Source organism: Salmo salar, chromosome 14, assembly GCF_965601325.2.
Source record: "Salmo salar chromosome 14, fSalSal1, whole genome shotgun sequence".
NCBI lineage: Eukaryota > Metazoa > Chordata > Actinopteri > Salmoniformes > Salmonidae > Salmo > Salmo salar.
The window spans coordinates 10,232,017-10,255,855 of NC_138304.1; the positions used below are offsets into that span (position 1 = coordinate 10,232,017).

General features: G+C 40.9%; 1 protein-coding gene across 2 annotated transcripts; it reads right to left on the bottom strand.

Annotated features, from left to right (window-relative positions):
• Positions 1–1,702: 1,702 nt before the first annotated feature.
• Positions 1,703–22,439, bottom strand: hsd17b7 (hydroxysteroid (17-beta) dehydrogenase 7). 2 transcript variants are annotated; one of them, XM_014139316.3, is made up of 9 exons: positions 22,261–22,439; positions 21,516–21,719; positions 19,347–19,439; positions 14,386–14,500; positions 6,333–6,527; positions 5,552–5,656; positions 5,348–5,404; positions 4,734–4,807; positions 1,703–4,268 (listed from the first exon to the last, which is right to left on the bottom strand). In XM_014139316.3, exons 1-8 carry the CDS (start codon positions 22,293–22,295, stop codon positions 4,772–4,774), a joined length of 840 nt encoding a protein of 279 aa, XP_013994791.2. In that variant the 5' UTR covers positions 22,296–22,439; the 3' UTR covers positions 1,703–4,268; positions 4,734–4,771. The 2 variants fall into 2 exon arrangements, with proteins under 2 accessions (XP_013994791.2, XP_013994790.2); XM_014139315.3 differs by having other exon boundaries at positions 4,734–4,832.
• Between the last annotated feature and the right edge of the window lie 1,400 nt (positions 22,440–23,839).

A 23,839-nucleotide genomic window follows, 5' to 3' on the forward strand; every position in this document is an offset into this window, starting at 1 on the left:
TGGGTAAGTTTCTAAGAGCTTTCCACACCTGGATTGTGCAACATTTGCCCATTAATAGTTTCAAAATTCTTCAAGCTCTGTCAAATTGGTTGTTAATCATTGCTAGACAACCATTTTCAGGTCTTGCCATAGAGTTTCATGTAGATTTATGTCAAAACTGTAACTCAGCCACTCCGGAAGATTCACTGTCTTCTTGGTAAGCAACTCCAGTGTAGATTTGGCCTTGTGTTTTAGGTTATTGTCCTGCTGAAAGGCGAATTCACCTCCCAGTGTCTGGTGGAAAGCAGACAGAACCAGGTTTTCCTCCAGAATTTTGCCTGTGCTCCATTCCGTTGATGTTTTATCCTGAAAAACTCCCCAGTCGTTAACAATTACAAGCATACCCATGACATAATCAGCCACCATTATGCTTGAAAATGTTGAGAGTGGTACTCAGTAATATGTTGTATTGGATTTGCCCCAAACACAACACTTTGTGTTCAGGACAAAGAGTTAATTGCTTTGACACATTTTTTGCAGTACTACTTTAGTGCCCTGTTGCAAACAGGATGCATGTTTTGGAATATTTTTCATTCTGTCAATTAGGTTAGCATTGTTGAGTAATTACAATGTTGTTGATCCATCGTCAGTTTTATCCTATCACACCCATTAAACTCTAACTGATTTCAAGTCACCATTGGTCTCATGGTGAAATCTCATGGAAGGACGCCTGTATCTTTGTAGTGACTGGGGCCTCCCAAGTGGTGAAGTGGTCTAAGACACTGCATCGCAAATTCCAGGCTGTGTCGCAGCCGGCCCAGCATCATCTGGGTTAGGGGAGGGTTTGGCCGGCCGGGATGTCCTTGTCCCATCGCGTTCTAGCGACTCCTGTGGTGGGCAGGGTGCATGCACTCTGACACTGTCGCCAGGTGTACGGTGTTTCCTCCGACACATTGGTGTGGCTGGCTTCTGGGATAAGCAGGTATTGTGTCAAGAAGCGGGGTCGTGTTTCGGAGGACACATGGCTCTCAACCTTCACCTCTCCCTAGTCCGTATGGGAGAGTTGCAGCGATGGGACAAGACTGTAACTACAAATTGGGGAGGAAAAAAAAGAGAAAAAAAATACAAAATAAACATTATTTGAAGTGACTGGGTGTATTGATACACCATCCAAAGTGTAATTAACAACTTCACCATGCTCAAAGGGATATGCAATGTCTGTTTTTTTTACCCACCTACCAATAGGTGCCCTTCTTTGCGAGGCATTCAAAAACCTCCCTGGTCTTTGTGGTTCAATCTGTTTGAAATTCACTGCTCGACTGAACGTGTGGGGTACAGAGATGAGGTATTCATTAATCCATGCAAGTTATTAAGTGACTTGTTAAGCAAAATCTTACTCCAAACTTATTTAGGCTTGCCATAACAAAGGGGTTGAATACTTATTGACTCAAGACATTCCAGCTTTTCATTTTTTATTAATTTGTAAACATTTCTATAAACGTAATTCCACTTTGACATTATAGGGTATTGTATGACAAAATATCTAAATTTAGTCATTTTTAAATTCAGGCTGTAACACAACAAAATGTGGAAAAAAGTTCCTAAAGGCACTGCAGATAAGAACACGTCAGAAATTGAGCCAAAGTCAGCATTAGCTTGAAGAGTGGTGGCATCGATCAACTTTTCATTCAAACAAGCTACACATAAATAATGCAAATAAATCTTTCATTTTAAACTTTAATTTCAATAAAAGTTCAACAGCTCACAACTCTTCATCTTACCAACCAAACACAAAGGAATGCTTTGCCTAGTTCTGGTCAGGTATTGCTATTTGTGCTTGATAATTCACAAACGGTCTTGACAGTCTACCACATTTAGCTCCTTGAGTTAGCAGCAGGAATGTACAGGCTGCATGGTCCCTTTCTGAGACATTAACAAATGTTCATTAACCATGGGGCGGCAGGGTAGCCTAGTGGTTAGAGCGTTGGGCTAGTAACCGAAAAGTTGCAAGTTTGAATTCCCGAGCTGACAAGGTACAAATCTGTCGTTCTGCCCCTGAACAAGGCAGTTAACCCACTGTTCCTAGGCCGTCATTGAAAATAATAATTTGTTCTTAACTGACTTGCCTAGTTAAATAAAGGAAAAATAAATAAAGTTTCAGTTTTAGCATTTTAGTGTTCCAGTATTTTCAGTGGATTTCAGTATTCAAGTTGCAGTCTCTGTTTAATATAATCTTTAAACCATATTTTATCTACTTGAGTGCCTACTATACATGTTCCTGTTATAGTCACAAAAGGACAGCACTCATGTAGCCTAGCTAGCGTACACTAACCAAGATCAAATTATAAAGTGCTTGAAAATGTGAAACCTCTACTCAACTAGGGAGGCTATTGAAAATGGTGGCTGATAAAAAGTCAATGCATACAGCTGATTCTATAGAGTATTCACACAAATAGAGCAACGTTATTCAAACCACTACTAGTCCCTCATGGCTATGGTCAACTTATACAGAGCATACCATTTCTCTTCATTCACACAGAGTAAAACACACTCAATAAAACAGTTTCGTTTATATACAATGCTTTCAGAAAGTATTCAGACTCCTTGACTTTTTCCACAGTTGGTTCGGTAACAGCCTTATTCTAAAATGGATGAAATTATTTTTTCCCCTCATCAATCTACACACAATTCCCCATAATCACAAAGCAACAACAGGTTTTTAGATTTTGTTGCTAATTAAAATCTCACATTTACATAAGTATTCAGAACGTTAACTCAGTACTTTGTTGATGCACCTTTGGCAGCAATTACAGCCTCGAATCGTCTTGGGTATGACACTACAATCTTTGCACATCTGTATTTGGGGAGTTTCTCCCATTCTTCTCTTCAGATCCTCTCAAGCTCTGTCAGGTTAGATGGGGAGCGTTGCTGCACGGCTATTTTTAGGTCTCTTCAGAGATGTTCGATTGGGTTCAAGTCCGGGCTCTGGCTGGGCCCCTCAAGGACATTCAGAGACTTGTCCCGAAGCCACTCCTGCGTTGATTTGGCTGTGTACTTAGGGTCGTTGTCCTGTTGGAAGGTGAACTGTCACCCTAGTCTGAGGTCCTGAGCGCTCTGGAGCAGGTTTTCATCAAGGATCTCTCTGTACTTTGCTCCGTTCATCTTTTCCTCGATCCTGACTAGTCTCCCATTCCCTGCCGCTGAAAAACATCCCCACAGCATGATGCTGCTACCACGCTTCACCGTAGGGATGGTGCCAGGTTTCCTCCAGACGTAACGTTTGGCATTCAGGCCAAAGAGTTCAATCTTAGTTTCATCAGAGAATCATGTTTCTCATGTTCTGAGAGTCTTTAGGTGCCTTTTGGCAAACTCAAAGCGGGCTGTCATGTGCCTTTTACTGAGGAGTGGCTTCCGTCTGGGCACTCTACCATCAAGGCCTGATTGGTGGAGTGCTGCATAGATGGTTGTCCTTCTGGAAGGTTCTCCCATCTCCACAGAGGAACTCTAGAGCTCTGTCAGAGTGACCATCAGGTTCTTGGTCACATCCCTGACCAAGGCCATTCTCCCCCTATTGCTCACTTTGGCCGGGCAGCCAGCTCTAGGAAGAGTCTTGGTGGTTTCAAACTTTTTCTATTTAAGAATGATGGAGGCCACTGTGTTCTTGGGGACCTTCAATGCTACAGAAATGTTTTGGTACCCTTCCCCAGATCTGTGCCTTGACACAATCCTGTCTCGGCGCTCTACAGACAATTCCTTTAACCTCATGGCTTGGTTTTTGCTCTGACATGCACTGTCAACTGTGGGACCTTATATAGACAGACAGGTCTGTGCCTTTCCAAATCATGTCCAATCAATTGAATTTACCACAGGTGGACTCCAATCAAGTTGTAGAAATCTCAATGGAAACTGGAGTTCAATTTTGAGTCACATAGCAAAGGGTCTGAAGGGTATTTGTTTTTATTTTGTAATACATTTGCAAACAATTCAAAAAATCTGTTTTCACTTTGTCATTGCTGAGGATTTTGTATTTATTTAATCCATTTTAGAATAAGGCCGTAACAAAATGTGTAAAAAGTCAAACGGTCTGAGTACTTTCCGAATAGAATAAAAGTTGAGTGATTAGGCCTAAACTAGGAGAATAGCCGTGCAAAATACTACTCTGTCTGGTTGAGGTACTTTTTGTAGGCTTGTTTATTGTCATCCTCTTCTTTCAATCTCTTACGAGCAGCTTTTTCCATTTCCAGCAGTTTCACATACAGGGCCTCTGACATGTCGTCATCGATGTCCATCTAAAAAACAGAAAACACCAAAGTCATGAGAAAAAGGCTAGATAACAATACAATACTATCAAATAACATTGACTTAAAACCCCTTGTAAACCTATTTATTTATTTAACTAGGCAAGTCAGTTAAGAATAAATTCTTATTTACAAGGACAGCCTAGGAACAGTGGGTTAACTGCCTTTGTTCAGGGCCAGAACGACAGATTTTTACCTTGTCAGCTCGGGGATTCGATCTAGCAACCTTTCGGTTACTAGCCCAACGCTTTAACCACTAGGCAACCTGCCGCCCCTAAAGCTAGAACAACCCTATCAGACCGAAACAGTAATATAGAATCTGTTCACAACTTTAATATTACAGATGTTTATCTTGGGGCCTAGCTTTCTATAGTGTTTGCTTACTGTCTATTGAATAACATTTGGTGGGGGGGGGGGGAAATATGATTAAATGAGGACCGTGAAAGACACACTCACTTGTCGAGGCTGCGTGTAGTTGCTCCCCATGCCTGACGTCAAACTGTGATACTTTGCCCTCGGATCCAGGGACTCTGTTTTTTTCAGAAACAGCGAGTGCTATTAAAGGCAGGATGACATGTCAGATTTTGAAATATGACTCAAAGGATGTATTATGAAAACATTTCAAGCTGTTGAGAGTGACATTGTCAACCGTAAAAGCATCTTCCGGATAAACACACAAAAACCATCAGATAAGCATGGCTAGAGTGATAATGCAGTAATACTATGAATATGCCATGATGTTTGTTGTAAGGACGCAGTTGTAATTAACTGTAAAACACTAAGAAAATACTGATTTCATATTTAAATATTCTTATGCTGTAAAATATCCAATAATTGCCAAAACAGATCAAAGATGCAGAATGTAAAAACAAGTTAATTGACGGTAACATTACATAAAAAAAAAAAGACAATACACGTTTGGTTACCCAGACACAGATTATGCTTTTTAGTCCAGGAATAAGCTTTTCATCTGTGTCTGGGAAACCAGCCCATAAATATGCATAATATTAGATGTTAATATGTAAATAATACACATCTGAACTGTTTCGATTGGTTTCTGAGAGACATACCAATGCTCCAGCTCCATTGTACGGTGTCAGTGTGAACGTGTGGGTGAAGATTCTTATCTGTTCATAAAGACATACATGTTAAGTAACAATACAAGTTGTACAAATTTGAATTTCGGATTAAATCACAAGACCACAAAACATTATGTCAAAACAGTAAAAGAAGACTGTGGACTAACTTTAAAAAAAAATTTTTTAGAAACTTACAAGATACATGATGGGCATGATGAGGGTCCAGAAGAAGGAAGGGAGGATGCCATAGGTAAGATTGGTCATCACCAGCCCTGGACAAATCACTGATGAATACAGCCCCTGTCAATCGTGTAAAAAAAAAAGTATCATTATTGATTATCTGACACATGTACTGACTTTTGAGGTAGAGTTTTACTAAATATAAAATGTCATGCAACTTGACATTATGAACAAAGAGAGAGGGCAGCATTCACAATTCCATTCGGATCTAGCACAGACAATGCAGTCTCTAACCAGGCCAGGACCCAGAATGGACCCACCACAACCCACCAGTTGCTCCTGAATTATGATTAAGGGTAAACCGTAGTCCACAGACACTGAGACGCGATAGTCCGGCGTCCCATTGTGACATAGCTACGCTTCTCTTGAGACCACCATGCGTGGGGGACGCACAGCCCGAATGCGTACCTCCCACAATTCCCAACCAATGCGACTCCGGTACGCATCCTCTATTCATTTGAACGTGTTGACAGTTGGAGAAATTGCTTGAGTTGCTCTGAGAATGTGAAAAGTATGAAAGGCAACGGTCCAATATTCTAGAACACTGCTGTGTGTACGCGTGCAAAATTTGGAATATGATGAAGCCTTTAGGCAAACACAGCCATGTGCAACTGAATGAGTGTGTACCTAACCTAGTACACATCTCTTGCAAGGATCCAAAATGGATCTGCCACAACCCACCAATGGCTCATAGCCCAATACTGCCATGTGTAACTGAGTGAACATTTTGGCTTACCTGGCTGTTGTTGTGTCTGTTGAGGGCAAGGCTGATGAGGTCGGAGGCATACTTGGAGGACGCGTAGGGCTCGGTCCCCAGTCTGTGCTGGACATCTTCTAGACTGAAGGCCGAGCGTCTGGCATTGCTGGACGAAGTCCACACTACCCGGGAGGTCTGACCAGCCTGGCAAAGGATAGAGTCTAGCTCCCTGACCTGGAACATAGAGATGGAAAGTATGACAATGTTTGAAGGGACAGATAACCTGGACCACTTTGACACCACATTGGTGCAAGCTACACATTGTACATGCTCACCTCACTCAAAACGTCCTATTTTTTAGGAGGCTAAAACCATGAGTTGGTCAAACAGTAAATTCTCATTATTCCTGTAATGAAAGTCTCCGTCCGGCCCCTGTACCTGTTTTGCTGGGGCCTGCTGCCGTGTCGAGCGAGCCACTACTTTCCCAGAGTAAAAAATGCTCCGGAAGAAGAAGAAAAAAAGTGTTCTGATTGTATAACATTTAAAAATCCAATTGCGGGGAAAACAGGGGGACCATTAGGTGATGCGAGCATGAGCAAAGGAGTGTGAACAGTGCGGATCCTAAGTTGGGGAAAGCTTAACTTTATGCAAATCCTCTGTGATATCGCGGCACTGTTGAACAATCGAAGTTCCCTATAGCTTCCAGCCCATACAGGATTGGCTGTTGATACCTAGCACTATCTAGCTTGCTTGCTAGCACCCAGAGGAGGGCATAGCAAGACGAAATACAAGCGCTAGTTAAATTCATTATGGCTACTAGCAGTAGGTTTTATATTTAGTTAGTGATCTAGCTAATGTGTTTTGGGTTTCCACTTACTCAGGTGGTGAATTACCCCAAAATAAACTTGTATATGATATTAGTGCACATAAAGATTCATCTCTATTGAACAAAGGAAAAAAATCATAAAATTCTGGAGCCAAATTTTAACAGTAAAATATAACAATAGCCTAATTGTCAACCCAAAATGAATGACAATCAATGGATTAGGTTGAAAACATGAGATGTTATGGTGACTCTATTACCGCCACACCGGCGGTCATGTGTCATGACCTGACCGTTTAATCACGGTAACTAGGCTTCTCTAAAACTGCGCTCAGATGGCGCTGATGGTCATTAGTAGCCTACCAAACTTGCTAACTGCCAGTCGCTAATGATGAGTTTTGACTGACCACTATTTAAAAGAGGATTCCAGCTTTCACATGCTGCTATATTTACGGCTCAATTCTTAAAATTAAGCACATTAATCCACTGTACAACCGGTGTAGCCTACCTGGCATACATATACAGTGCATTCAGAAAGTATTCAGACCCCTTGACTTTTTCCACATTTTATTACGTTATAACCTTATTCTAAAATTGATTAAATAAATAGATATGTTTCTACAGCTTGATTGGAGTCCGCCTGTGGTAAGGTCAATTGATTGGACATGATTTGTAAAGGCACACACCTGTCTATGTAAGGTCCCACAGTTGACAGTGCATGTCAGAGAAAAAACCAAGCAATGAGGTTGAAGGAATTGCCTGTAGAGGCGCCGAGGCAGGATTGTGTGGAGGCACAGATCTGGGTAAAGGTACCAAAAAATGTCTGCTGCATTGAACGTCCCCAAGAACACAGTGGCCTCCATCATTCTTAAACGGAAGAAGTTTGTAACCACCAAGACTCTTCCTAGAGCTGTCCGCTCAGCCAAATTGAGCAATCTGGGGAGAAGGGCCTTGGTCAGGGAAGTGACCAAGAACCCAATGGTCACTCTGACAGTGCTCTAGAGTTCCTCTGTGGAGATGGGAGAACCTTCCAGAAGGACAACCATCTCTGCAGCACTCCACCAATCAACCATCTCTGCAGCACTCCACCAATGGTAGAGTGGCCAGATGGAAGCCACTGCTCAGTAAAAAGGCACATGACAGCCCGCTTGGAGTTTTCCAAAAGGCACCTAAAGACTCTCAGACCATGGGAAACCAAGATTGAACTCTTTGGCCTGAATGCCAAGTGTCACATCTGGATGAAACCTGGCACCATCCATACGGTGAAGCATGGTGGTGGCAGCATCATGCTGTAGGGGTGTTTTTCAGTGGCAGGGACTGGAAGACTAGTCAGGATCGAGGCAAAGATGAACAGAGCAAAGAACAAAGGAAGCCTTGATGAAAACCTGCTCCAGAGACCTGAAAATAGCTGTGCAGCAACACTCCCCATCCAACCTGAGAAAGTCCCCAAATACAGGTGTGCCAAGCTTGTAACGTCATACCCATGAACCGAAGGCACTGCAGGCGGCGTGAGTTTCAAGTTTTGGGAAGCAAATTTTTACAATAAAAATGCACCTTTATAATAAAGCATTCCATGCATCATGGCATTTGCAGACTTATGTAAGATAGCCTACTATTCATAATGTGATGAGTAGATTGGATAGTCATAATTTAGGCTAATAATAGAACTCAATCACTGTTTGAGAAAAAACGTTCAATGCATGGCTGAGCGCGTATAGCTAGACCCTAGGCGATATCAGATATATTTCTTCTTTCTTTGCATGGGAAAGATGTGTCCTTTTAAACACATTTCATGCAATTCTACTACATTTTCTATGACTTGAAACATTAGCAGAATATTTTAGCAGAACAAATTACAAGGTAGCCTACTCGAGTTTTTACACCTGTCAGCAACAGGTGTGGCTGAAATAGCCGAATCCACTAATTTGATGGGGTGTCCACATATTTTTGTATGTATTATGTGGACACTCACGAACTGCCTCTAGAAGCAACGTCAGCACAATTACTGTTTGTCAGGAGCTTCATGAAATGGGTATAGTGTACAGTGTATTCAGAAAGTATTCAGACTGCTTGACTTTTTCAAAATTTTGTTAGGAAACAGCCTTATTCTAAAATGGATTTAAAAATGTTTTATCAATCTACACACAATACCCCTTCATGACAAAGTGAAAACAGCTTTAAAGAAATGTTTGCAAATGTATTAAAAGTAAAAAACTAAAATACTTTATTCACGTAAGTATTCAGACCCTTTGCTATGAGACTCGAAATTGAGCTCCGGTGCATCCTGTTTCCATTGATCATCCTTGAGATGTTTATACAACTTGATTGGAGTCCACCTGTGGTAAATTCAATTGATTGGGTATGATTTGGAAAGACACACAACTGTCTATATAAAATTTTTTATTTATTTTTTAAATTTTAGAATAAGGCTGTAACATAACAAAATGTGGAAAAAGTCAAGGGGTCTGAATACTTTCCGAATGCACTGTATGTGCAATTGTAGGCCTATTCTTCATACTATAAAATAACATAAAATAATGCCACAGAATTCTAAACAAATTTTGTCTGCTAAATGAACTTTTGTAGCCCATAGCCATATGGCATAGCCAGCTCAGGGCCTAACATAAGGACAACTCAGAATATGCTATTCTGTTCTTCATATGCTATTCTTCTTCTACATTTTCTTTATAAAATCAGCAAAAAAATAAAAGTCCCTTTTTCAGAACACTATCTTTCAAAGATATTTCGTAAAAATCGAAATAACTTCACAGATCTTCATTGTAAAGGGTTAAAAACACAGTTTTCCCATGCTTGTTCAATGAACCATAAACAATTAATGAACATGCACCTGTGGAACGGTTGTTAAGACACTAACAGCTTACAGACGGTAGGCAATTAAGGTCACAGTTATGAAAATGTAGGACACTAAAGAGGCCTTTCTACTGACTCTGAAAAACATCAAAAGAAAGATGCCCAGGGTCTCTGCTCATCTGCGTGAAAGTGCCTTAGGCATGCTGCAAGGAGGCATGAGGACTGCAGATGTGGCCAGGACAATAAATTGCAATGTCCGTAATGTGAGACGCCTAAGACAGCGCTACAGGGAGACAGGACGGACAGCTGATCATCCTCTTAGTGGCAGACCATGTGTAACAACACCTGCACAGGATCGGTACATCCGAACATCACACCTGCGGGACAGGTACAGGATGGCAACAACAACTGCCTGAGTTACACCAGGAATGCCCAATCCCTACATCAGTGCTCAGACTGTCCGCAATAGGCTGAGAGAGGCCTGTTGTAAGGCAGGTCCTCGCCAGACATCACCGGCAACAACGTCGCCTATGGGCACAAACCCACCGTCTCTGGACCAGACAGGACTGGCAAAAAGTGCTCTTCACTGACGAGTCGCGGTTTTGTCTCACCAGGGGTAATGGTCGGATTCGCATTTATCGTCGAAGGAATGAGCGTTACACCGAGACCTGTACTCTGGAGCAGGATCGATTTGGAGGTGGAGGGTCCGTCAGGGTCTGGGGCGGTGTGTCACAGCATCATTGGACTGAGTTTGTTGTCATTGCAGGCAACCTCAATGCTGTGCGTTACAGGGAAGACATCCTCCTCCCTCATGTGGTACCCTTCCTGCAGGCAGGGGCCGAAATCGCGGGGGTGACACGACCCCCCCCATCCTGGGAAAAATATGATTTGTCCCCCCCAATATATCACTGAAACATAACTATGTAATTTTAAAAATATTAATAATACGCAATGAAAGCAATTGTGCTGATTATAGACACTTAATAGAGCGTTTTTAAGTTTCAAAAGATTGCGACCCCCCCACCCTTTTCCTCACAATGGTTTGATCCACTGGCAAGGTAACAGAGGGGTCGTAGCCACTGTCTGAAAGGCACTCAATGAACGTAACTGACGTGAGGTTAATCCAGTCAATCGCGCACACACACTAGCTGAATATGCAGAGCTAGCGCGCAAATATGAACTATTAAGCTAGCTAGTACCTATTCCATTTATGTGGCCTCCTCAAAGATGGAATCTTTGCTATCGTCAATTTATTCCGAGATCAGCATGCAGATGATGTAAGTTAGTGCTTCAAAGTCCCTGTGATAAGGTTAGCGATAAACTGAAGTCCAAACTGAACAGAACTACACTCTCTTCTACCATTGTCTTAAATATATTTAATGGTCTCGTTGCAAAAGCTAAATTGTCGCAAGGGAACTTTTATTTATTTATTTTATTTAACCCGGGTAGCAAAGATTATAGCAAACACCACTGAAACTGAATTGGTGCTCGCTAGCTTTGCAAATTCAGCTATTGTTGGAAGCCAGCCAATATGAAACAAACTATTAAAATTACAAAAGGTTGCAGCATATGTTGTGTAAATGGTGAACTCATACAGCTGTCAACTCTTGTCATTTTAATCCGTTTCACATTTGCTAGCTACCTTTTAGATCGAAGCCCAAATAGAATGATAAAAGATAAGATGATAGAAGCCCATCTCCTACTGTAAATAACCTACACACTGTGTGTGTGTGTAGCCAGCCAGCCAGGTAGAAAAATGGCAGAAAAATAAAAGACGGACATCAGAGTATTTCTCAGTACACCAAAACGCAAAGTAAGAACCCTAGTAGCCTAATATCTCAAAGACTAGTTGATAAAATGTTCATAAGAAAGAAATGAAATTCTAATGGAAATGTTTCACAATGATGTCATTAGGCAGAGCAGGCAACAGATGGCACATAGACAGCAGAGTTGGGGACAGATATGCAGGGACAGACTGGCAGAGACAGGGAGTCTCAGGTAAGTTTGTTGAGTCTTTGTTTGGCAACATTATGAAAGGTTCTCCATTTTTTTTACTTGTAAAATAGGAACATTATTGGAAAATGCCATGGATACCCCCACTCTCAACTTAAACTGGTGACTGAACTAAGATTTGTTAAAGGCAATGGTATTACTGTTGTGAGTAGTTGTGTAGTTTTGGGTACCGGTAGTTAGGAGTACGGCAAACACCTTATTTCTTTGGTTCCTCAATATACATTTACCATATTACAATGTAGGCTATGTGTTACAGCACTACTTTTGGTGTCCCCCTCAGGAATTGCTCTTGAGAAAATTTCATGTAATTGTCCCCCCCAAAGTTGATATCAGATTTTTGCCCCTGCCTGCAGGCTCATCCTGTCATGACCCTTAAGCATGACAATGCCACCAGCCATACTGCTTGTTCTGTGCGTGATTTCCTGCAAGACAGGAATGTCAGTGTTCTGCCATGGCTATCGAAGAGCCTGGATCTCAATCCCATTGAGCACGTCTGGGACCTGTTGGATTGGAGGGTGAGGGCTAGGGCCATTCCCCCAGAAATGTTTGGGAACTTGCAGGTGCCTTGGTGGAAGAGTGGGGTAACATCTCACAGCAAGAACTGGCAAATCTGGTGCAGTCCATGAGGAGGAGATGCATTGCAGTACTTAATGCAGCTGGTGGCCACACCAGATACTGACTATTACTTTTGATTTTGACCCCCCTTTGTTCAGGGACACATTATTCAATTTCTGTTAGTCACATGTCTGTGGAACTTGTTCAGTTTATGTCTCAGTTGTTGAATCTTGTTATGTTCTTTCAAATATTTACACATGTTAAGTTTGCTGAAAATAAACGCAGTTGACACTGAGGACGTTTATTTTTTTGCTGAGTTTATCATGTTTCTTTAGACCTGCCTAAAATAAATAATAGATTTATTGTGATGGTGTGGGCTATATTAAATGGATTTATTAGACATTATTTTTTTTATGTAGATGTTCCCAAGGTCCGCATCAATGGCTTGTAGGCTATGCGTGAAAGCCAGGAGATGCTAAATGTGTTTATGTTAATTAACGGTTAATTACCATGAGATTGGCAGCTATTTGCATGGCAATCACCGGCTGACAAAATGTAATGACTGCCACAGCCCTATTACCATCTCAGTAATGATGCCAATTTGTTTCTATTGAGTGATGCTGCAAAAGAATTGTGTGCGACCAAATCATGGGCTGGTGTCAAAAACTGAAAAACTTGGAAAATGTTCGTCTGGAGACCTGGACAGGTAAGATTACTCTCTCATATACGGTAGGTTTAATTTTGACTTGACTTTTTCTTATCTTTTGTTGTCCTTTTGTCTTTGTGTCTTGTGGAAAATGAATAAAATACGTTTTCAATTGGGAATCAAGAAATATGATGAGTGAAATTACCCCAAGAACTGTGAAAAAGTACATGAAAGTAAACATTGCTAATGAATGCCTGGTTTGATTGAATTCCAGCCCTTGCCTGTCATCAGTCGTGTCCTATCACTGAGACTGTCTAATGCCAGTCCAAGGGACTAGAGAGTAAGGTGCATGGACGGTACAGCATGGAAACAAAATGGACAAGATAGAAACAAACGTTTAATAGTTAATGGCATGAGTCTCTAGAGGTTACTACCTGTTACAGTGAGCTGGGTATCATTTTCCCTGTGGTTTTGAAAAGTAGATGAGTTTTTAAAGTTTCCAATACCTTTGTGGTTTTCCTTTAAAAAAGGGGCCAACTCAAAAAACAACTATCTGCTTGAAAATGGCCTATGTGGCATCAATAGTAGTCCTAAAATTGACCCCAAAAAAGTGTAAGTGGGAGAACTTGAGTCATAATGTCAGTTTTTTCCCAAAAATAGATTTGTGAGATTTAAGGAATCCCGCACGCCACAGTTTTCCTTGGGTTGGCTTTGGATTTCAATCGTGCCCACATGCCTACTACGAGAACGCTACTTGGCAGCACCCCCCAAAAAAATATCATTGATTAGGAGCACATCAGCACGTGACCCGGCGTTTGCAAAGCCATTAGTCACGCAATCCCTTGTTGAAAGTAAAGTGGCTGTATGGGATATTTCAACTATGGTGAGTAAAGAGGAACACAACCAACATAACACACCTACATCATACCACAGCCTCAAGACAACTCTCGCTATGGCTTCTATCATTTCTTAATAAGGACGTGGAAAAGCGAGGCGAAATCAGTGAGTTCAGCCCACCACTACGTTTTTCCTCACCACGTGACCATGAAACCTGACCAAGGAAAACTCCAGGCCCTATCCCTTAGTTGTAACAGGGGCCTGGGTCAGGTTACGTAGGTAAGAAAAAACACCTGGCCCTAACCAGCTTAAGTTTTAATTTCCAGGGTGTGTTTCCATTTGAGACAAACCTCTCTGTGTTGAGAAACATTATGATACGAAAGGATAAAATAAGATAAGTGACTTACCAGCACAAAGTGTCCAAAGAGGTTTGTGGCGAAAACTTCCTGTAGTCCGTCTTTGTTGACACGGTCCTGCTGGGTCAGGAGGCCCTCTGCTGTGGCAAACATTTTCACGACGTTGCTGCAGCACAAAGATGACATCACATCAGAGCACTGGACAACGCTAAACACTTACTAGATATATATCTATATATATCTGAAGGGTTAAGTTCAAACTTTTTCAGGGGGTCAAATGGAAAATGATTTGTACTTGGAGTCTAGTTGTGAGAGAAGTAAAGGTGCCTGGAAGAACCTTGCCACACTGGTGGAACCTTTCCAGTTCAAAAAGGTTCCTTGAGGAACCCCTCTGAAAAGGATCTTCGAGGAACCCCTGTGTAAAGTTTAAAACCAGAACCTTTTCGTGATGGGATGGGTTAAATTTGGAACTTTTTTAATAAATGATTGTAGACATGGCAGCCTATCAGATTGCAGATGTGGTTTGTTGGCGGTGTGGCTTTTTGGCCACCCGTTAGGGTAAATGTTAAGTTTCTACACTGCAAATTTAAACTTTCCTTGAATATTTATGCAGATTACATATTACAATATAATATTAACATTTCTGATTACACATAGTAATACATGTATTTATTTTATTTAACTAGGCAAGTCAGTTAAGAACAAATTCTTATTTACAATGAAGGCCTACCCCAGCCAAACCCTAATGACGCTGGGCCAATTGTGCGCCGCCATATGGGACTCCGAATCATGGACGGTTTTGATACAGCCTGGAATCGAACCAGGGTCTGCAGTGACACCTCTAGCACTAAGATGCAGTGCCTTAGACCGCTGCGCCACTCAGGAGCCCAAAGAACCTTATAAAGTGGTAACTACTCCAACTTCGGGATTTGCATAGGCTCTTGAGGAACTCATACACCTCTGTTAGCCTCATTGAAACTACAAAACCGCGGTGCCTGTTAATTTATCATCAAATCACAGCCTACTTCGCCAAACGGGTGATGATTTAACAAGCGCATTCGCGAAAAAAGCACTGTCGTTGCACCACTGTACCTAACCATAAACATCAACGCCTTTCTTAAAATCAATACACAAGTATATACTTTTTAAACCTGCATATTTAGTTAAAAGAAATTCATGTTCGCAGGCAATATTAACTAGGGAAATTGTCACTTCTCTTGCGTTCTGTGCAAGCAGAGTCAGGGTATATGCAACAGTTTCGGCCGCCTGGCTCGTTGCGAACTGTGTGAAGACCATTTCTTCCTAACAAAGACCGTAATTAATTTGCCTGAATTTTACATAATTATGACATAACATTGAAGGTGGTGCAATGTAACAGGAATATTTAGACTTATGGATGCCACCCGTTCGATAAAATAGAAAACGGTTCTGTATTTCACTGAAAGAATAAACGTTTTGTTTTTTTGAAATGATAGTTTACAGATTTGACCATACTAATGACCTAAGGCTCGTATTTCTGTGTGTTTATTATATTATAATTAAGTCTATGATTGGATATTTGATAGAGCAGTCTGACTGAGCGGTGGTAGGCAGCAGCAGGCTCATAAGCATTCATTCAAACAGCACTTTCCTGCATTTGCCAGCAGAACTTCGCAATGCTTGAAGCACAGCGCTGTTTATGACTTCAAGCCTATCAACTACCGAGATTAGGCTGGCAATACTATAGTGCCTATATGAACATCAAATAGTCAAAGGTATATGAAATACAAATGGTATAGAGAGAAATAGTTGTATAATTCCTATAATAACTTCAACCTAAAACTTCTTAACTGGGAATATTGAAGACTCATGTTAAAAGGAACCACCAGCTTTCATATGTTCTCATGTTCTGAGCAAGGAACTTAAATGTTAGCTTTTTTTACATGGCACATATTGCACTTTTACTTTCTTCTCCAACACTGTGTTTTTGCATTATTTAAACCAAATTGAACACGTTTCATTATTTATGAGACTAAATAGATTTTTATTCATGTGTTATATTAAGTTACAATAAAAGTGTTCATCCAGTATTGTTGTAATTGTCATTATTACAAATATATATTATTATTTTTATAGAATTCGGCCGATTTAATCGGTATCGGCCTTTTTTGGTCCTCCAATAAATCGGTATCGGCGTTCAAAAATCGGTCAACCTCTAGTACAGGTGCATCAATGTTGGGACCGAGAGACTGAAAAACAGTTTCTATCTCAAGGCCATCAGACTGCTAAACAGCGATCACTAACTCAGAGAGGCTGCAGCCTACATGGAAACCCAATCACTGGCCACTTTAATAAATTAATAACTAGTCACTTTAAAACAATGCCACTTTAAATAATGCCACTTTAATGATGATACATACAGTTGAAGTCGGAAGTTTATATACACCTAAGCCAAATACATTTAAACTCATTTTTTCACAATTCCTGACATTTAATCCAAGTAAAAATTCCCTGTTTTAGGTCAGGTAGGATCATCACTTTATTTTAAGAATGTGAGATGTCAGAATAATAGTTGAGAGAATGATTTATTTCAGCTTTTATTACTTTCATCACATTCCCAGTGGGTCAGAAGTTTACATACACTCAATTAGTATTTGGTAGCATTGCCTTTAAATTGTTTAACTTGGGTCAAACGTTTTGGGTAGCCTTCCACAAGCTTCCCACAATAAGTTGGGTGAATTTTTGCCCATTCCTCCTGACAGAGCTGGTGTAACTGAGTCAGGTTTGTAGGCCTCCTTGCTCGCACACACTTTTTCAGTTATGCCCACAAATGTTCTATAGGAATGAGGTCAGGGCTTTGTGATGGCCACTCCAATACCTTGACTTTGTTGTCCTTAAGCCATTTTGCCACAACTTTGGAAGTATGCTTGGGGCCATTGTCCATTTCGAAGACACATTTGCGACCAAGCTTTAACTTCCTGACTGATGTCTTGAGATGTTGATTCAATATATCCACATAATTTTCCTTCCTCATGACACCATCTATTTTGTGAAGTGCACCAGTCCCTCATGCAGCAAAGCACCCCCACAACATGATGCTGCCACCCCCGTGCTTCTCGGTTGGGATGGTGTTCTTCGGCTTGCAAGCCTCCCCCTTTTTCCTCCAAACATAATGATGGTCATTATGGCCAAACAGTTCTATTTTTGTTTCATCAGACCAGAGGACATTTCTCCAAAAAGTACGATCTTTGTCCCCATGTGCAGTTGCAAACCGTAGTCTGGCTTTTTTATGGCGGTTTTGGAGCAGTGGCTTCTTCCTTGCTGAGCGGCCTTTCAGGTTATTTCAATATAGGACTCGTTTTACTGTGGATATAGATACTTTTGGACCTGTTTCCTCCAGCATCTTCACAAGGTCCTTTGCTGTTGTTCTGGGATTGATTTGCACTTTTCGCACCAAAGTATGTTCGTCTCTAGGAGACAGAACACGTCTCCTTCCTGAGCGGTATGACGGCTGCGTGGTCCTATGGTGTTTATACTTGCGTACTATTGTTGTACAGATGAACGTGGTACCTTCAGGTGTTTGGAAATTGGTCCCAAGGATGAACCAGACTTGTGGAGGTCTACAATTATTAAGGTCTTGGCTGATTTCTTTTGATTTTCCCATGATGTCAAGAAAAGAGGCACTGAGTTTGAAGGCAGGCCTTGAAATACATCCACATGTATACCTCCAATTGACTCAAATGATGTCAATTAGCCTATTAGAAGCTTCTAAAGCCATGACATCCTTTTCTGGAATTTTCCAAGCTGTTTAAAGGCACAGTCAACTTAGTGTATGTAAACTTCTGACTCACTGGAATTGTGATGCAGTGAATTATAAGTGAAATAATCTGTCTGTAAACAATTCTTGGAAAAATGACTTGTGTCATGCACAAAGTAGATGTCCTAACCGACTTGCCAAAACTATAGTTTGTTAACAAGAAATTTGTGGAGTGGTTGAAAAACGAGTTATAAAACATTACTCATATCATATGTATATACTATACTATACTATTTTATACTATTTTATACCATCTATTCCACCTTGCCTATGCCACTCGGCCATCGCTCATCCCTATATTTATATGTACATATTCTCATTCACCCCTTTAGATTTATGTGTATTAGGTAGTTGTTGGGGAATTGTTAGATTACTTGTTAGATATTACTGCACTGTCGGAACTAGAAGCACAAGCATTTCTCTACACTCTGTTGGGTTCTGAGAATATGAAATATACTTATTCATGTCACGGATGGAGTGCTGAGGTTTAGAGGGTCTACACCAGAAGTTAATGGTTATAGGAGGAAGGTATATCATGTGTGCAACTAAGCTTGGAATGTGTTGAGTGCAGGGAAGTGATTACATGTGGCAGGCATTGATAAGGAGAGAGAGCCATGGATTAGTGATGGAGGGGGGTTGAGGTCAGGTCAAATAAAGGGAGAAATAAAAAAGTTTATGCCCGTATCACCAGTGTCCTGCATAGCATTAAAGAATGATGTTTGTACAGATGGGTAGGAGGAGACAGCCTATGAGGAACGGTTAAATATCAGTGCTTGTGTGAAAATGTTTTTGTCGGAATGCAGCTGTTTTTACCTGGGGCAGAATAAACTTGGTTAAGCTTTCATAAATGTCCTCTGAGTTTTTACTCTGAGAATTAGAACCTAACAACTCGCATTAACATCTGCTAACCATGTGTATGTGACCAATACAATTTGATGACAACACAACAAATTAACATTTACTCTAACAGGTTTCCAAAAAAGATCTATCTTAAAACCACGCCCCTACTAAGCCACACCTCCACCCCAAGGTTCCTCCAGGAACCTGTTGCTACATTGAACCATTAAAGGTTACTCCAAGAACCCCTCAAATAACCGAAGGTGCAAATATGAACCATTGACTAGAAATGGTTCCTTGAGGAACTGCAGGGGTTCCTTGAGAAATTAAATGGTGCGTGTTGTTTGAGTAGAGTACGGCTTGAAGGCGATTACCTTACCTAGAAAATAGGCCCTTGAAAAAGGCTTTGATGTCAATCTGTGGATTTGGCATGATCCCGGCATTAAGGTATAGGTAGTCCAGTCTGTTGTACCTGTGGAATGAGTATTAGCAAAAGTATTTATTGATGTCACATTGAAAAGGATGTAAAGTACATATGCATTTGTGTGTGTGTGTGTCTATACGTATGTGTGTGAGGGGTTAACTGGGTAATGACTATTACTTCTACTGTGTGGCAGCACTGACAACATGGCGGACAGAGCCCATATCCAGATGTGTTTGTGTGTCTGTGCTGTTTATTATTATATATATTGTTTATGAGCATGGTCTTATTTCTATTACAGCATATTGGATGACTGTCATTCATATTCCATTCACCCAGCTCAATGTAACATTGATAGGTGTAGGCTACTACATGATACTTGAATTTTCCCTTCACCCATCATGAGGTTTCTACAACCTAGCCTACAAATGAAAGTTTCTGATGCAGGTGCACGTCGAGAGACAAAATTTTAGTAATCAAGGTGACAGACAGTGACACATTCAATACCACCTTGCACACTTTTGCCTGCATCTTGCTGATCTAGAATATTCTGGTAGGTTTATCCCATTTTCATTCAGTTTGCTTCCATTTAAGAAAGGTATTTCAACGTGCTCTCCTCCTCTAACCTTTTCCCTTCGCTTGTGGACTTCAGTGCACAACATAACAGCTGCCTGTGACTAGGCGAAAAAACCTTCCCAAGCCAAACTTTCATACCTGATATAGGAATTTTATCTTAATGATAATAATCAACAATCAATAAGCCTTGACTAATTCCCAAGGTTTGTAAAACAATGGGTTAAATAATTAGGCAAGGACTCAGCTTTCTGCAAAAGGTTCATTCGGCTTTATTCATGAGAACGTTCTGAGGTCAAGATAACAAAACAGTCATTATATAGTTTCTTCCTTACTTACGCACATGCATTTACACACAAACTGTTGGTGAACTGCATCTCCCCTTTGACTTCCCACAAGCTTTATCACTATCCAGCTCTGCCTGTTTCTTTCCCTCAAGATTAGGACAACCTTGACGTTTACTCCCTGAACCACATGTCCTCTTCTCTCTTGGGCACACTAAATACACACACACACACATTTCTCTCCCTCTCCAGCCTCTACTAGACTTTCTGGGACTAATCGGACTAATCGTTCATTACATTGATTATTCATTAACCATGCTACATGACTAATAATTCATGGTTTATTGATTAATTTACCTTTATTAGATAATTATCTTATCAATACCATAACCACTACACACAGCCTACATCATTGTCACTATATTAGCTAAAGTCAACATAGCTACTAGAACTAACACGTTAGTAAACCAGCTACAATCATGCAGTACAGTGTACAGCAAGCAGTTTAGCAGTTACACCTGTGGGCCCAGTAGCAAAAAAATTAATAAAACCGAAAGCTTACCTTGACTTGGAAGAGTACCAGTGTTAGATAGCCTTAGTCAGCTAGCTAACATAAATAGCATTCCTCTCTGTTTGAGAGGAATACCACAAAATATCTCTCGCTCTCTCTTCTTAATTTTTGAAGATATTAATTTGTTCAACACTGTTCAACTATTGTTTTTCTCTGTCTTTGAGTCAACTACTCACAACATTTTATGCACTGCACTGCTAGCTAACTGTAGCTTATGCTTTCAGTACTAGTTTAATTATCTGATCCTTTGATTGGGTGGGCAACATGTCAGTTCATGCTGCAAAAGCTCTGGATAGGTTGGAGGACATCCTCTGGAAGTTGTCATAATTACTGTGTAAGTCTATGGAAGAGGGTAAGAATCATGAGCCTAAAATGTTTTGTATCGAAGTCAATGTGCTCAGAGGAGGATGGAAAATAGCTGTCCTTCGGATACACCACGGTGCTACCTCAGAGAGCGCTACCCCAGAGAGTGCTGTTGAGGCTGCTGTAAAACTTCATTGCGAAACAGTGTGTTTTTGTCAGTTATTTGGTGATGTGAAAATACTTTGTATAGTTATCTAAAAAACATAACTTTTTACATTTTTCTGAAATTCACTGAGTAGGATGGTCCTCCCCTTCCTCCTATGAGGAGCCTCCACTAGTGTGTGTACAGTATGTGTGTGTGAGGAGTTAACAGGGTAATGGTCTGACGGTCTATACCTAGCCTTGACCTTGTGGGCGGCGTGGAGAACCGAGCGGACAGAGCCCACATCCAGGTGCAGCAGGTCTATGTGGGCGTCGGGGTGAGAGGTCAGCAGAGCGGAGCGGGCCGCCTCAGCCCTCTGCATGTTCCTGCAGGCCAGACACAGCTGCAGCCGACTGTCCTCACAGAGCAGCCGCTCACACAGGGCTAGGCCGATACCACTGTGGAGATGGAGAGGTCATAGATAGGAGATGACATATACTGTAGGTGTAGGACACAAACGTCCTCATGTGTTGCATTGCACGCACACACACACGCTTATTTTAATTCCATAGGTCAACTGTTATTACAGTCAGTGGACAATCAGTGAATCAAAGTCAGTTTATGGATTAGTCAGACTAAATGACAACAAGCTGGCTTGAGATAGAGTAGAGAGTAACTTGGCTATTAGTGCAATAGCTTCATTACAAGTGAGACGTGAATGTAACTTGGCAGTATTTCCACTAACAGCAACTTTGTCAACATGTAGCCTACATTTGCCACAATATGACGTTACAAGGCCATATTGCGTCAAGTGGTTCTTCATTTGAAACGTTGTTGCAAATGCTTAGCTTAACTTTTTTCAAACACATTAATTCCCCGACAGGCAGTGATTGGCGACATTGTATCGCATTAATAACGTTATCCTATCCCATCAAGTAGCCTGGACAAGATTAACTGCAGTGACAGTCAGCCTATTTATGAATAATGTACGTTGCCTACCTGTTCGCGCCGGTCACTAAAATCACTTTCTCCATGATGGCTCTTCTTCAATTGTAGGAAACCGGTGAAAGTTAAAAGATAACAGAAAAGAATACTATCAATGTACAACACTCTGGTCCGATGTTATGAACACAACGATAGCCTATGCAGACACGGCTACATGGTGTGATTGGATGACGACACATCACTGTCGGCCAATCAGATGTAACTTCAGAGAGCCAAGCGGCTCATCCTTCCCAGCAGCGCAAAATAAAATAAAAATCTCGAATGCGGAGTTTTGTAGGTTTACAGAAGAGAGCGAAATACACTTTTATTTTCTTTCATCATTTTGCAAGTGCTGTTTCATTTCAAGATCTAAAGCAATGTAAAGACCTCAAATAGAAATGTAGAACAAGGAATGCAAAATGTGTTTTATTCTATGATCAAAATGCTTTCTTTGTCGCAACATTTTGGTTTGACCTAAAGCATTTTTTATTTTAAAAAAGTACATTTATTGCATGTAATTCTTGTGAAGTGCGCATTAGATTTTTGTATTTCAATTTTGCTTGGTATGGAGGCCTATTTAGGCTTTCATGCGCTGGTGGGAAGTTGGAAATTGGGAAGTTCAAATTTGTAAGTCCAACATGGTTGTGTTCAAGTGCCTTTGAAGTCGGAACAATTCTTGAACCAATAAGATTTTAACGTTGCCAATAATAAAGTTAGTTAGCTTAACATAAATTTGTAATTATCAAAGCGGATTTGTTGTAATCTTTTGGGTTGAAAAGGTGAAAGGTGAGTGGTGAAACGTCACAACTCAGCAACAACAGAGACGGAAAAGGAAGCGAGACACCCCACTCTGTCGTTTTTTCTAATTCAATGGAAGTCAGTGAACTAAGTAGTAGACAGACCCAGCTGCTATCACTATGGGAGAGCCATCCCCTTATTAAGTAGACTGGAACTGGCATTATTTTTTCTTCAATGGTAAACGGCCTAAGGGAACTATCTTCAAATTTTCCACCATCTTTGACAACATTTCAAGCCAGAGTCCCACTTGTAATTATGGGCGCGTTTGAGTGGGAAGGCGAATGCAACCGACTGTAGACGAAAGTTGAGGAGTGAGGTCGGGGGAGGTGTATCTGCGAAAGCCGAAAGTCTGACACTAATGTGGTCTTCCAACAGCAAGGCTCAGATCAACATGTCTCCAACCCCCATATCACACACTCACAAACTGAAATCATGTGTGTGTACAATCAATCAGAGAGTGAGAGATTGAAATGTCACATGAATTTGTATATATCCACTGAATTGCACTTTGGTTACATTTGCGTGGCTCAAACAAAAATACCCTAATGTTTGGTTGGCAATTGAGCCTCCCACAATGCAGGCGATGAAGTTGGTGAAGAGCAGCTGCAGAAACCTGCAGTCAAAACTTCATGACCTTTGATCACATTATTTTTGTAAAGTTCATGCAATCAGCATGTAGGCTCAACTTACTTACAAAGACTTGACAAAAATGATCTGCTTGAACGCGCCCTACAACTTGGGTTGTTCAAGTAAAACTTCCCAGTCGGAACTCCGAACTTCAGATTACTCTGACAGC